At 38.2% G+C, this 12,500-nt stretch overlaps 1 protein-coding gene and 1 non-coding gene across 3 annotated transcripts in view; both read left to right on the forward strand.

The window, feature by feature from the left end:
- The window catches only part of Fbxo3 (F-box protein 3), a 34,447-nt gene that overhangs the window by 7,500 nt on the left and 14,447 nt on the right, over nt 1-12,500 (forward strand). For both annotated transcript variants that reach the window (XR_009378840.1, XM_059261024.1), the window contains exons 4-5: nt 8,710-8,824; nt 11,751-11,955. Coding sequence is in view for 1 of the 2 variants with exons in the window: in XM_059261024.1 (XP_059117007.1) it covers nt 8,710-8,824; nt 11,751-11,955 (320 nt within the window). In the remaining variant the exon portion in view is untranslated. The remainder of the gene's footprint in view (nt 1-8,709; nt 8,825-11,750; nt 11,956-12,500) is intronic.
- LOC131910176 (small Cajal body-specific RNA 21) lies at nt 6,718-6,856 on the forward strand. The gene has a single exon (XR_009379035.1). It is a non-coding gene; the product is annotated as a small Cajal body-specific RNA 21 (non-coding RNA).

Consider the following 12,500-nt stretch of genomic DNA (forward strand, 5'->3'; position numbering starts at 1 on the left):
TGCTGAACTTCAGTGTGGTCTCTGGGGATCCAAACTCCAGTCCTCATGCTTAAGTGACAAGACATGCCTTCTGCAGCCCCCAAGATGAATTTTTAATTGAAAACTTGTATCAATACCATTTCTTGTTTGACATCTACCAAATGTTAGGAAAGAACCTGGGTCTTTACGCATGTTAGAGTAACACAGAGTAAGGACAACTTTTCATTTAGTATTTACAAAGTAAAACTAAAAATTGAACTGGAGTCTATTTGATCAAGAATCTTTGTTCTTTCTATTCTATTGTCTAATTATGACTAGAAATATTAACAAGTTATTTCTGTTTGATTTATTAATTAACCCCCATAAAAATACATTTATAACTGTTTACCTGCTTTCCGCTTGAAGTTTTTTCAGACTTCTTCACTAAGTGGAACCATGTGTATGCTGTGGTTTTGCTAAGCTAAAATTAGAATCCATTCTTTTTTACTCTTTTTCATTAGAAGCAGTCTTTTTGAAATAGCATTCCCTTTTCTTTCAGATTTCCACTGTAATTTCTCATGAAAATGTTACCTTCAGACAAACCATGATTTCACGACAAGGTGCTTAAATCTGGGTTTGTTAGAAGGCAGAGTAAATGGTCTTAGTAGATGGAGTAGGGTGGAACACTGGGAGTCCCCCATTAATATCCTAACAGCTTATCCTCTAAGAAGAAATAAGTAATAGCATTCACCTGCATGGGTAAGCTACTTCAAGAGCACATAGTTTGAAAATAGGTTTGCAGTGGTGAGAAGTAAAATAGGTAATAGTTATAATAGCACAAGGGTAGACATGAAACTAGATGGTTTTTTTTATTTAATATTTTGAGACATGTTTTCTTTGTGTAGCCCTGACGGTCCTGGAACTCATTCTGTGGACCAGTCTGGCCTTAAACTCACAGAGATCTGTCTGCCTCTGCCTCTTCAGTGCTGGGATCAAAGGCGTGTGCCACCACTGCCTGGCAAAACTAAAATTTCATATTACTTCATTTAATTTCCAAAAATCCTGTAAGGAAGATGATTATTCTCTTTTTGTAGGGATAGCACTTAGGGCATAAAAGACCAGGTTTATCATCTATAAGTAAAAAACAAAGTCAGGTTGACTAGGGGCCTCACCTTGGAAGTGTAATTTTTAGTTGTGGTTGAAGGAAGAGGACCTAGCCCATTTTGTTTAGAATTTCTGAGGTTCCTTAAAGGGTCACTCCATATTAGGGCACTATTAGTGTGAGACTGTCGTATGATTGGTCTTTTGGAGAGACTTATAGCTCCTTTTTCTTTTGTCTGTTGTTATTCCTGGGCTCCTTGTGTCTGTTCTGTATCCAGCTGTCAGATTCCTTCACCATGTCTGCTCTACTGCTAGGTGCCAGTTCTCAGGGCTTGTCATGAGTTTGGAATAAGGTTAAAACCTAGTGTATCTATAGTGCTGGAAATGCTAGGAATTTCAGGCTTACGACTTTGACCGACCGCTAAGTTAAGAACCTAGCTGCTGGCTGCAAGTTCCACAGCCCTCATTCAATTTGAAGGTTATAAAGGTGTCAAGTAAAAAGGAAGATTAGCAGGCAAGTAGGCATTGGACATGGGGTCATCTTTGTGGAGCATTTTGATATTGTATTGTATTGATGTTCTTAATTGTGTATTTTCAAATCATATTCTCCTTAGAATTGAGTTGGTAGTTTAATAGTCCTTTAAAGGAACAAACAGTAAATATTTTAGAGTTTGTGGGACCCATGGTCTCTCATTGAGACCTGTGTGTTGTGTTTAGTCCTGCTGTTACGCTGTTGTTTCTGGAAAACATCCATAGATAATACAGAAACAAAAATGGAGTGGCTGGATTCCAATAAAAAGGATTTAGCCTCTCAGCTATAATTTACCAAATCCTGATTAATTACTAGTACCTTCATTTCATATCAGAGAAAGGATACAAAGAGCATTTAGGCGGTCTGTTTGACATCCAGTAACCAGTAAGCAACAAAGATAAACTGATCTTGGCTTCTGGTAAATGGTCATTGTTTCCTCTATGATAGGTGAATATTTATTGAAGCAGTAAGTCACTTTATAAATAAATAAACACGTGACATTTTTTGTAGTCCTTCCTGTAACTCTCTCAAGTGGGTGGTATTAGCTTCTTTTTTGGAGGAGAGAACAAGGTCAAACAGATCAGTAACTTCCAGAAAGATCCACAGTAAGTAGTGGAGCCAAGATAAGGACCAGTCTGGCTTATCATAGCAGAATGTCTTTTTCAGTCTTGATTTTCTTGTATTGTAAACATGTATTTCCTTATCTCTTTTTGCTAACTATGGTGTTTTGTTTGGTTGGTTGATTTTTTTTGGTTTTTGAGACAGGGTTTCTCTGTGTAACAGCACTGGCTTTCCTGGAACTTACTTTATTATAGACCAGGCTGTCCTTGAACTCACAGAGAACTACCTGCCTCTGCCTCCCGAGCACTGGGCTTAAAGGCCAGTTTTGCACTACCTCGCTTGGCTTCTAAATTCAGGGTTTTTTGTTTGTTTTTAGAGACAGGGTTTCTCTGTGTAGCCCTGGGTGTCCTGGGATTAGCTCTGTAGACTAGGCTGGCCTCAAATTCATAGAGATCCACCTGTCTCTCTTCCCAAGTGTTGGGATTAAAGGTGTGTGTCACCACACCCAGCTAACTATGGGTGTTTTTATTTCTAAATCTTACGTATTAAATAGTTTAACATGTAACACATAGAATACAAACGTTAGCTTCTTTCCTTAACCAACATACTACTTCTGGCTTATGTTCTGCTTGGTTTCTTTTCTATTAAACTTCTGGTTTTTTACATTTTCTTTTGTATGTGTATGTAGTGTGTGTGTGTGTGTGTGTGTGTGTGTGTGTGTGTGTGTGTGTACGTGAACACGTGCATGTGAAGATCAGAGGTTGATGCCTACGTTGTTTTCCGCCCTATTTTTTTGAGACATATTGAACCTGCACTCATGAACTTAACTAGATGGACTGGTCAGTGAGCTGTAGGGATATGCCTGCCTGTGTCTCTAATTTATGGAATTGCAGTGACTCAGCACAGTGCCTGGCTTATAAAGGTTGCTAGGGATCTGAACTCAAGTTTTCATTCTTGCAGAGCAAGGGCTTTCTAGACTGAGGCATCTCCCTAACCCTTAGTGTATGTATTAGAGTTATATATAGAGAGTTTTATAGTTATATATATTTATTAAAAATTAATATATATATTAATTTTATAGAGTAATTTAGATTTTCAGAGAGTTCTGTATATTCAGTTTCCCGAGTATATTACACTGGAGGACATTTATCAGAACTAAAAATTCATTAATATTTTGTTACTTTTACATTTGATTTAGATTTCATCAGACTTTCCATTAATGTCTTTAGTGTTCTTTCAGGATCCAGTCCATAATACCACATCACATGTAGCTGTCATTTCTTATTAACTGGCAGTAGTACTTTCTGAGTCTTATCTTTTATGACTTACACAGTTTTGAGAAGAACTCATGAGGTATTTTGTAGAAAATATCTCAGATTGGTTTTGTGTGATACTTTCTTCATGGTTGGAGTTGTAGGTTTTTTGGGAAGATTCCTTCAAAGTTGATGTTTGCCATCATTAGTGATGTTAACAGATATGTAGATATGTTCACAAATCACAATGCACAACTCACAGAGTTATCACAAAGTGAATGAATTCATTAAAACAGTCTCCAGATCAAATAGTAGAGTATTATTTATACCCAGAAGCCCCTTGTGTCCCTCCCTCTTTCATAGAGACAACCACTGTCCTGACTGCTAATTCATAGTGATTTTCTCTTGACTTCATAAATTATGTGGTTAAGTAGTATTTTGGATGAGTTAATTCTATTTTGGTTGTGAGGCTCAATAGTAGTTCCATTTTTGTTACAGACTAGTGCTGTATATGAGTAGACTGAGTTTATGTTCATCCTACCATTGTGAATATGTGGGTCATTTCCAGTTCTGACTGTTAGAAATAACAACTTCTTAAGAAAAGATTTCTATTTATTTTTTATGTGTATGGAGTGTCTTACTTGCATTATGTCTACATGTATGCAGTCTCTGCATAGGTAGAGGATCCCCTGGAGCTGAAGTTAGGATAGTTATTAGCCACTGTGTGGGTGCTGGGAACTGAACCCAGGTCCTCTATAAGAGCAGCAAGTGTTCTTAACCGCTGAGCCATCTCTCTAGCCCCTCACTAGGAATTTTCCATCGATGTTTGTGAGAGTTTGGCATGTAATTTTCCTGTCTTGCAGTGTTCTTAGCAGGATTTTGTATCAAAATGATGCTGATTTAAGGGCAGGACTTTAAAATAAGTGAGGGAGTGCTGCCTCTTCTGTTCCCTGGAAGAGTTATGTAAACTTGGTCTGATTTCTTGCTTAGATGATTAGTAGAATGTGTCAGCAAGTCATTCAGCCCTGGAATTCATTGCAGAAGCTTTTAAATTAAGAACTCAATGTCTGTTTAAGTCTTGAGGCTTTCTGCTTTGATAGATTTTGTCCAGGAAATTGTCTACTTTGTCTATGTTTTCAGATGTATTTAACATCCTTTCATGCTTAGTAAGTTTTTAGTGATAAAACCTTTTCCATTTCTGATATTAGTTATTATCACTCTTGATGGGTAGGGACTAATCTAGTCCTTTCAAAGAGCTGGTGTTTTAGTCAGTCTCCTTTACTGTATGTTTTTTTTATTTTATTAATTTTTTTCTCTTTGAATTTGCTATGATTCCCTTTTCCCCTGACTTAGGTCATAGATTTTTTTTCAGTCTTTTTATTCTTTAGACTCCCTAATATATTTAGGACTATAAATTTACCTCTAATCATACTAGTTTATCTTATAGGTTTTTTAAAAATTGTGTGTGTGTGTGTGTGTGTGTGTGTGTGTGTGTGTGTGTGTGATGTAGAAGCCAGAGGCAATGTTGGATGTCTTTCTTAATTGCTTTCTGTCTCTTCTGGCCTCCCCAGGCACTGCACATATATGGACATATATGTAGGCAAGACACTTATACACATAATTATAAATAATAAATCTTTCTTTAAAAGTTATGTTATTTCTATCAGCGAGAACCAGAAATGACCCAAATGTTCAAATATTTTTGGTGTTGGGTCTCTTACTGAACCTGAGGCTCACAGTTGGACTAGACTGTCTGGCCAGCAAACCTCAAGGATTTTCCTGTGTCTGCCTCGCTAGTTCTTTGATTACAGGGTATCACTGCACCCAGCTTCTTGCTTGGGCACTAGAGGTTCACATTCAGGTACTCATGCTTATGTAGTAAATACTTTACTACCTTTTTTAAAAATTACGTTTTATTTAGTGTGTGTAACATACATTCCGTGGCACTTGGATGGAGGTCAGAGGACAACTTTCAGGTGTGAGCTCTTTCTTTCTACCTGTGGGTCCCAGAGAAGACTCATGTCATCAGGCTTGGTGGCAAGCACCTTTAAACACTAGACATCTTGCCTTTTCCTGATTTTTGCTTTATTTATTTATTTATTTATGTTTATTTATTTTGGTTTTTTGAGACAGGGTTTCTTTGTGTAGCCCTGGCTAATTTGGAACTAGTTTTGTAAACCAGGCTGACTTTGAACTCTTAGATCCATCTGCCTCCTGAGTGCTGGGATTAAAGGTATGGGCTACTACCACCCATTTTTTATTTTTTAAAAGATGAAAAAAGATTATATTTTATGTGTGTGGGCATTTTATCTATATGTACATCTGTGCACCATGTGCTGTCCCTGGTGTCCTTGGAGGCCAGAAGAGGGCATCAGATTCCTTGGATTAGAAGTTACAGATGGCTGTGAGCTGCTGTGTGGGTTCTGGACGTTGAACTCAGGTTCTTTGTAAGATGAGCCAGTGCTGTTAACCACTGAGCCTTCCCCCAGGCCTCTGTCTTTTTGTTTCTATTAGTTACTGAGAGGTTTGTTGACATTTCCGCCTGTGGTAGGCACTGTTCTGAAGTAGCCCAAGATTTTCAGCCCATGGTATACATGCATGGTACAGTTATTTCTCCTTTCATATAGCCAGTGATATACAAAAAAATCTTGATTCCCATTATTTAATACATTCAAATTATTTAAAAAACTGTTCTCTATTTTTTTTAAAGAAATGTGAAGAGATTTTTGCAGGTATAGTTAAGGTGCCAAATGAATTGAATTTGAATGTTAATTAAAAGGAAAATGATCTTGAATGGGCCTCCCTTAATCAAGTACATTCCCCCCCCCCCCCGAGACAGGGTTTCTCTGTGTAGCTTTGTGCCTTTTCTGGATCTCGATCTGTAGACTAGGCTGGCCTCGAACTCACAAAGATCCACCTGGCTCTGCCTCCCGAGTGCTGGGATTAAAGGTGTGTGCCACCACTGCCCAGCTAATCAAGTACATTCTTAAAAGCATCTGGGCCTTTCAGAAGGCAGAGAGATTCATAATGTTTTTTCTGTTGACTTTGAGTAAGCAAACTGGTATGTGGAGGAGAAGGCTACATGATAGGGAATGTCAGGTGGCTGCTAGGCACTGAGGGCCTCACTGAAAAAAAAACTGTAGGCTGCTGAATTCTGCAAATAACTAAGTGAGCTTAAAGAAAATCTGAAGCAAAACATGGGTAAGATGAGGAAGCACCCCAGTTAACACCATGATTTCAACATTGGGATCTACACAGAGGATCCAGTGGAGTTGTGCTTGAACTTTAGATCTGCAGAAACAAATGAGTTCCTGGCTTGGTTTCCTGGGAGGTGGGCTCAGTGTACTCCACCTCCTCTCAGCTAAGCCTAGAGTACAGGGGCAAGGTATGCACCTGTGTGGGAGAGGTGCTTAATCAGGGAGCCTTGCCCGGCTCTCCTAGCCTCACATTTACTTGCAAAATAGGCAAACAAATGAGTATTGTTTTAAGCTGCTAATACTTCATGCAGCAGTGGAAAATTAATCCACTGCTTGTAAATGTTTTTTTTGCCATTTTAACTCTGATATTAAAAAAATGTATTTGGGCCACCTGCCTTTGCCTTCAGAGTGCTGGAATTAAAGGCGTGCACCATCACCGCCTGTCAAGGCCTAACACATTCTAAGCCTTTGCTCTCTACCCCTGTACTGTGTCCTTGAGCCCTTGTTCTTTACCTAGTCTGTCTTTTTATTAGGTTATTTGGCTTAGTGATATTTAATTTATTTACTAATATAGTTGAACTTAACCATGTCATTTAAATATGTTCACCATTTTTGCATTCTTAATTATGTTTAATTTCTTTGCTTTCCCTTTTATTTCCTTTTTAGTAATCACAGTATAGATTAAAATATGCATTTTTGATTTATTGAAGTCTAATAGAATTTAATGTTTACCGCTTCCTGGACAGTGAAAGAGTTTTAGTTCTGATATGGGAGGGTATTTGGGCTCCAGCTCAGGTCCCTGTGCATGTTAGTTCCTCACTGAGTCCATCACTCTGTGCGCATCACTGAGCCCCCTAGTGTTAGTTTGTGATTTTAATTTTTAGCCTATTTCTTATCCTGAGAACTTGGGGCTAGGATCACACGGATGTGTCAACACTCTTAGCTTGCTCTTTAGTCAGTTCTTGTTTTTATTGAGGATTAGTTCTTTTGAGTGATTGCACAGGACTATTTGGGTCTTAGGGTGATAATTTTTTCTTCTAGAGATTTCCTTCTGCTTCTGCTGCAGATTGTCAGGGAGTTGATGTAACTGGAAAAACTGGGCTTTTTGTCCGTGAGGGCTGCTTTGTTTCCAGTTCACTTCTTCTTAGGACTTGGCTTTCTGTAACTTAGCCCAAACCATATTTGTTTATTTGAACAGGTCCTTTTCTCCTTTGTGGACTCTAGACCCCCACCTCTTTTTTTTTTCTTTTTAAATCCATCAGTCCTATAATATTTCCTAAAGCTGGGCTCCTCTCTTTGGCCACTTGTTTGAGAATTGGCAATTGCGTGAATCAGGGTGGTTCTAGATGCCTGGTTGACCTCTTGTGTGCTTATTTTGTTCTGTTTTCCTGTTTCTGAGTTCACTGTAACTCTCACTGCTGGGGTTATACTCATGTGCCACCACATCTGGCTACCTTGTGGGGTGTTTTGGTGATGGTGGTAGTTGGTTGTTTTATTTATTTTTTTATGTCTTCAATAGCATTTCTGCCATAATCATTCAATAATGAGAGGTTTGGCCCAACAACCTGAGGGGCTGTTTGTTGCTTGGAAGTGGATCTCTTCTCTTGGTATTGGTATTTTTTTTTTTTTCCTGCTTGTGACAGCTAGAATGCAGGGGGCAAGTTTTCAAATGTGCTCTCAGGAGTTCAACCTAGTGACTCCTCACAGCATGAACCTACATCTGTCTAGTGTCCCATATTTTCTGTAAAGGGTCACATTGAAACTCTAGAATGACATCAGCTGAGAGAACTTTCAAGGTTGTTTTTTTTTTTTTAAGTATGAATATATTAGGTTTGGAAAAGTGAGAAGATTTTTGTTATAATGTAAAAAAAAATAATTAATTGCTCATTTCCTTGGTACCCCTCTCCATTTTACTTTGTGCCAGTATTTTCCCTGTCAAGAGGAAACTAAGGGCCTTGTTCAGTGTTTAAAGTCAATTTCCAGTTCATGGCCCTGTGTTTTGACCGTATATGTTGGACAGAATTCACCTGCTGTAAGATTGTTGCATGGGTACGAGATTGAAGTCTGATTGTCTGTACACACTTTTGTCTTTGGTGTGTGTTTGCAGAAGGCGCACGTGAGGAAGACCTGGATGCTGTGGAAGCTCAGATTGGTTGCAAGCTCCCTGATGACTATCGCTGTTCATACCGGATTCACAATGGGCAGAAGTTAGTGGTTCCAGGGTAAGGAGTTTGATGTTTGAGTAATTCTCAGAAATGGACATTACATTCTAGAATGAAAGTACATTTTGTTTACATATTATATATATGTGAATGTATGTATAATAGAGAGGGTGGATTCCCACTTCTTCCTTATAGCAATCTATAAGATGATATCTATAGGTTAAATTAAATTTTACTAAAATTGTCTCATAAAAGCATTATTCCTGCCAACACATTTTTATGATTAAAGTGAGATCTGGTTGGGGATGGGAGCGTGGGATACAGGAGAGATATATATGTGTATGCATTTGTGAGTATATTTAACCTGTTAAGTACTTGATGTGTTTATTACCCTGTTACAAGTTAGGCAAAATGTTTTAGAAACTTGATACTAGTTCTGTCTATTATAATTGTAAAAAAGCATGATTTGTTCAGAGCTGTATACACCAAACTAAGGAAAGTAGAGTTTTGTCTTACTCAAGTACAGCCTATAATTGAATGGCCTTTTAAAAACCTTTGCAAGTTGAGGTATTCATTGTAGTGTTTGTTTTTTGGTAAAAGAAGACCCTATAGTAGCCATCAAATTTGTTTACAGTTTTAAAATTGATAAACTTTGAATGTGTCTATTCCTTTTGTACTTTCATGCAATTAAGCTATTTGAAAGATACTGTGTTTGTAAAATACCAAGAGTGCAGGGAGACTGTTGCAATATCTTGATGGAATCTGATGTTTCTCTGTGTGTGAGGGATTATGGGAAACTGTTAATGATTTCAAATCTGGTATGCCCTGGGATTCTCCAAGGGGATCCTACTGATAGCACAAAGTAGTACTCAGAAATGAAATATCAGGAATGGGTCACAAACAGGTCAGTTTAGGGGGCTGGAGAGATGGCTCAGTGGTTAAGACTGAGTACTGCTCTTGCAGAGGTCCCTTGTTCCTAGCACCCATGGTGGGCAACTCGCAGTGGCCAGTAATTCCAAATCCAGGGACTCCCAGTGCCTCTGGAGGACTTGTACTAGTTTGTTTGTTTTCCTAGTTAATTGAAACCTGAAAAAGCTGAAAAACTGTATTATTTTAAGAGAAAACAGAACCGAACTTTGTTAAGAGTTGTCTGGAACTGACACGGTAGATAGCTCATGAATTTCAGTACAGAGTTATTTGTCTGTCTGCCTGCCTACCTAAGAAATGAGACTTGGAGAAGACTCTTTACCAGACCAGTATTGTTGCCATGCCACACACACACACACACACACACACACACACACACACACACACAGATGTTAATGCATACATGTGGAGATTAATTTCTACCATGTCTATTTCAAGTTTGTGACAATTTGGCTAAGATTTAGACTTGGTTTACATTTGTTGCTGTCTGGTTTTATGAGATAAACTGAAAGTTGAATCAAGATAAAGATGTCAGAAAATTTACTCCTTTAATCATTAAATTAGCTATTTATATATATATATATATATGCATATATGAGGATATGTGCATACATAAATAGCAAGTCACAAAAGCACTAGCCGTTCCATATATAATATAATTTTTTTTTTTTTAAATTTTGGAGTGAAAGTCTTACGTGTTGGTCTTGAACACATTGTCCTCTTTTCTCAGCCTTCTGAACAGCTGGGATTTTAGGTATGTGCCATTTGCTGACTGTATCTTTTAAGACAGGGTTATTCTAGCCTGTGGTGGCCAAGAACCCACTGTATAGCCCTTGTTTCATTCTTTCAGCCATCTTTCTGCCTTATCTTAGTGTGGGGTTACGGGCATGAACCACCACACCAAGTTCCTTAAAAGCAGTAAAGTTATATTTCTTCTAAAAAGGCTGGCATTTAGATATTTTAGACATTTAATTTTTAAATCTAAATAAGGATATTCTGATTTAAAGAGTGAATTTAAGCCAGGCCTTAAATCCCAGCACTCAGGAGGCAGAAGCAGGCTGATGTTTGTGAGTTTGAGGCCAGCCTGTCTACAGTGTTGTTATTGTTGTTTATTCTTTGGGGGTCCTGTCACCCAACTCCCAAATAAATACATGGAGGCTTATTCTTTCTTATAAATGCCTGGCCTTAGCTTGGCTTATTTCTAGCCAGCTTTTCTTAAATTAACCTGTCTATCCTTTGCCTTTGGGCTTTTATCTTTCTCTGTTTCTGTATATCTTTCTTTATACTTCTTTCTCCATTGCTTGCTGTGTAGCTAGGTGGCTGGCCCTTGGAGTCTTCCCCTCCTTCTCTTTCTTTGTCCTTTCTTCCCAGATTTCACCTCCTATTTATTCTCTCTGTCTGCCAGCCCCACCTGTCCTTTCTCCTGCTTCACTATTGGCTATTCAGCTCTTTATTAGACCATCAGGTATTTTAGACAGGGAAAGTAACACAGCTCCACAGAGTTATAAACAAATGCAACATAAAAGAAAGGAATGCTTCTTTGCATCATTAAACAAATGTTTCACAGCATAAATAAATGTAACACATCTTAAAATAATATTCTACAACATACAGAATGAGTTCTAGGACAGCCAGGACCACACACAGAGAAACCCTGTCTCAAAAAACCAAAAAAAGCAAAATAAAATGAATTCAATATATAGAAATTTTAGTGGTTTTGATATTCTTGGTTTAGAATTTGTATGGTAACCAGTGCTTAGAAAATTACCAATGTGTGGCTGGGCATGCTGGCACATAATTCTAATGCTTATAATCTCAGTGATCTTAGAGCCTGAGGCAGGAGGATTACCTTAAATTTGAGGCCAGCATCAACTACATAGCAAGGCCTAGGCCGGCCAGAGCTGCATAGCAAGACCCTGGTTTTGTTTGTTTTAAACAAAACAAAAAAGAAAATTTCCTGTGTGAAATTATTCACCAGAAAGATGAAACACAAGCCCTGTGGCACTGTGTTTCTGTGGTTCTGCTCAGGTTGACAGTTTTGAGTCTGTTTTCTCCTCAGGTTGCTGGGAAGTATGGCACTGTCCAATCACTACCGCTCTGAAGATTTACTAGATGTCGATACTGCTGCCGGAGGATTTCAGCAGAGACAGGGACTGAAATACTGCCTCCCTTTAACCTTCTGCATTCACACGGGCTTGAGTCAGTACATAGCTGTGGAAGCTGCAGAGGGCCGGAATAAAAACGAAGTGTTCTACCAATGTCCAGTAAGTAGGAAGTGTGTTTGATTACGGCTTTAACACATGTTCTGACAATACTGTAAATATATGCATTGGATACATCCAGGGATGTAAAATAGGCCTGGAGCATCATACATTAACTAGAGAACTAATAGCCTCACGTGGTGATATGGAATATCAAAAGGAAGGTTTGCCATTGGACAAATAGTGCAGACGATGACAGGCTTAGATGGAAAGTTGTGATTCACCTTAAGGAACTCATTGTCAAAGGCCTTGATTGTAATGTGTAAAATTATTTTTTTTGAACATCATAGAATTGTTCGGTTCTCTTAACTCTGAATCCAGAGTTCTTTCTTCTAGGATAACAAGCTATTTATTTTATCACTTCTACTTGCTAGTTATGTTCTTAAAGTGTAGTTTCTTGTTTTAATAGTGATAGCATTCTATGTTTTCATTTTATGAGAGGTGCCTCCAAACATTTTATAGAATAAGTCCAAGCACAGAAATTATAATAGGAACTGATAGGTGTTGCTAAAATTCCTTCTCAAGGAGAGACATAAGTACTCTCTACC

This window comes from Peromyscus eremicus, chromosome 4 (assembly GCF_949786415.1).
Source record: "Peromyscus eremicus chromosome 4, PerEre_H2_v1, whole genome shotgun sequence".
Lineage (NCBI taxonomy): Eukaryota > Metazoa > Chordata > Mammalia > Rodentia > Cricetidae > Peromyscus > Peromyscus eremicus.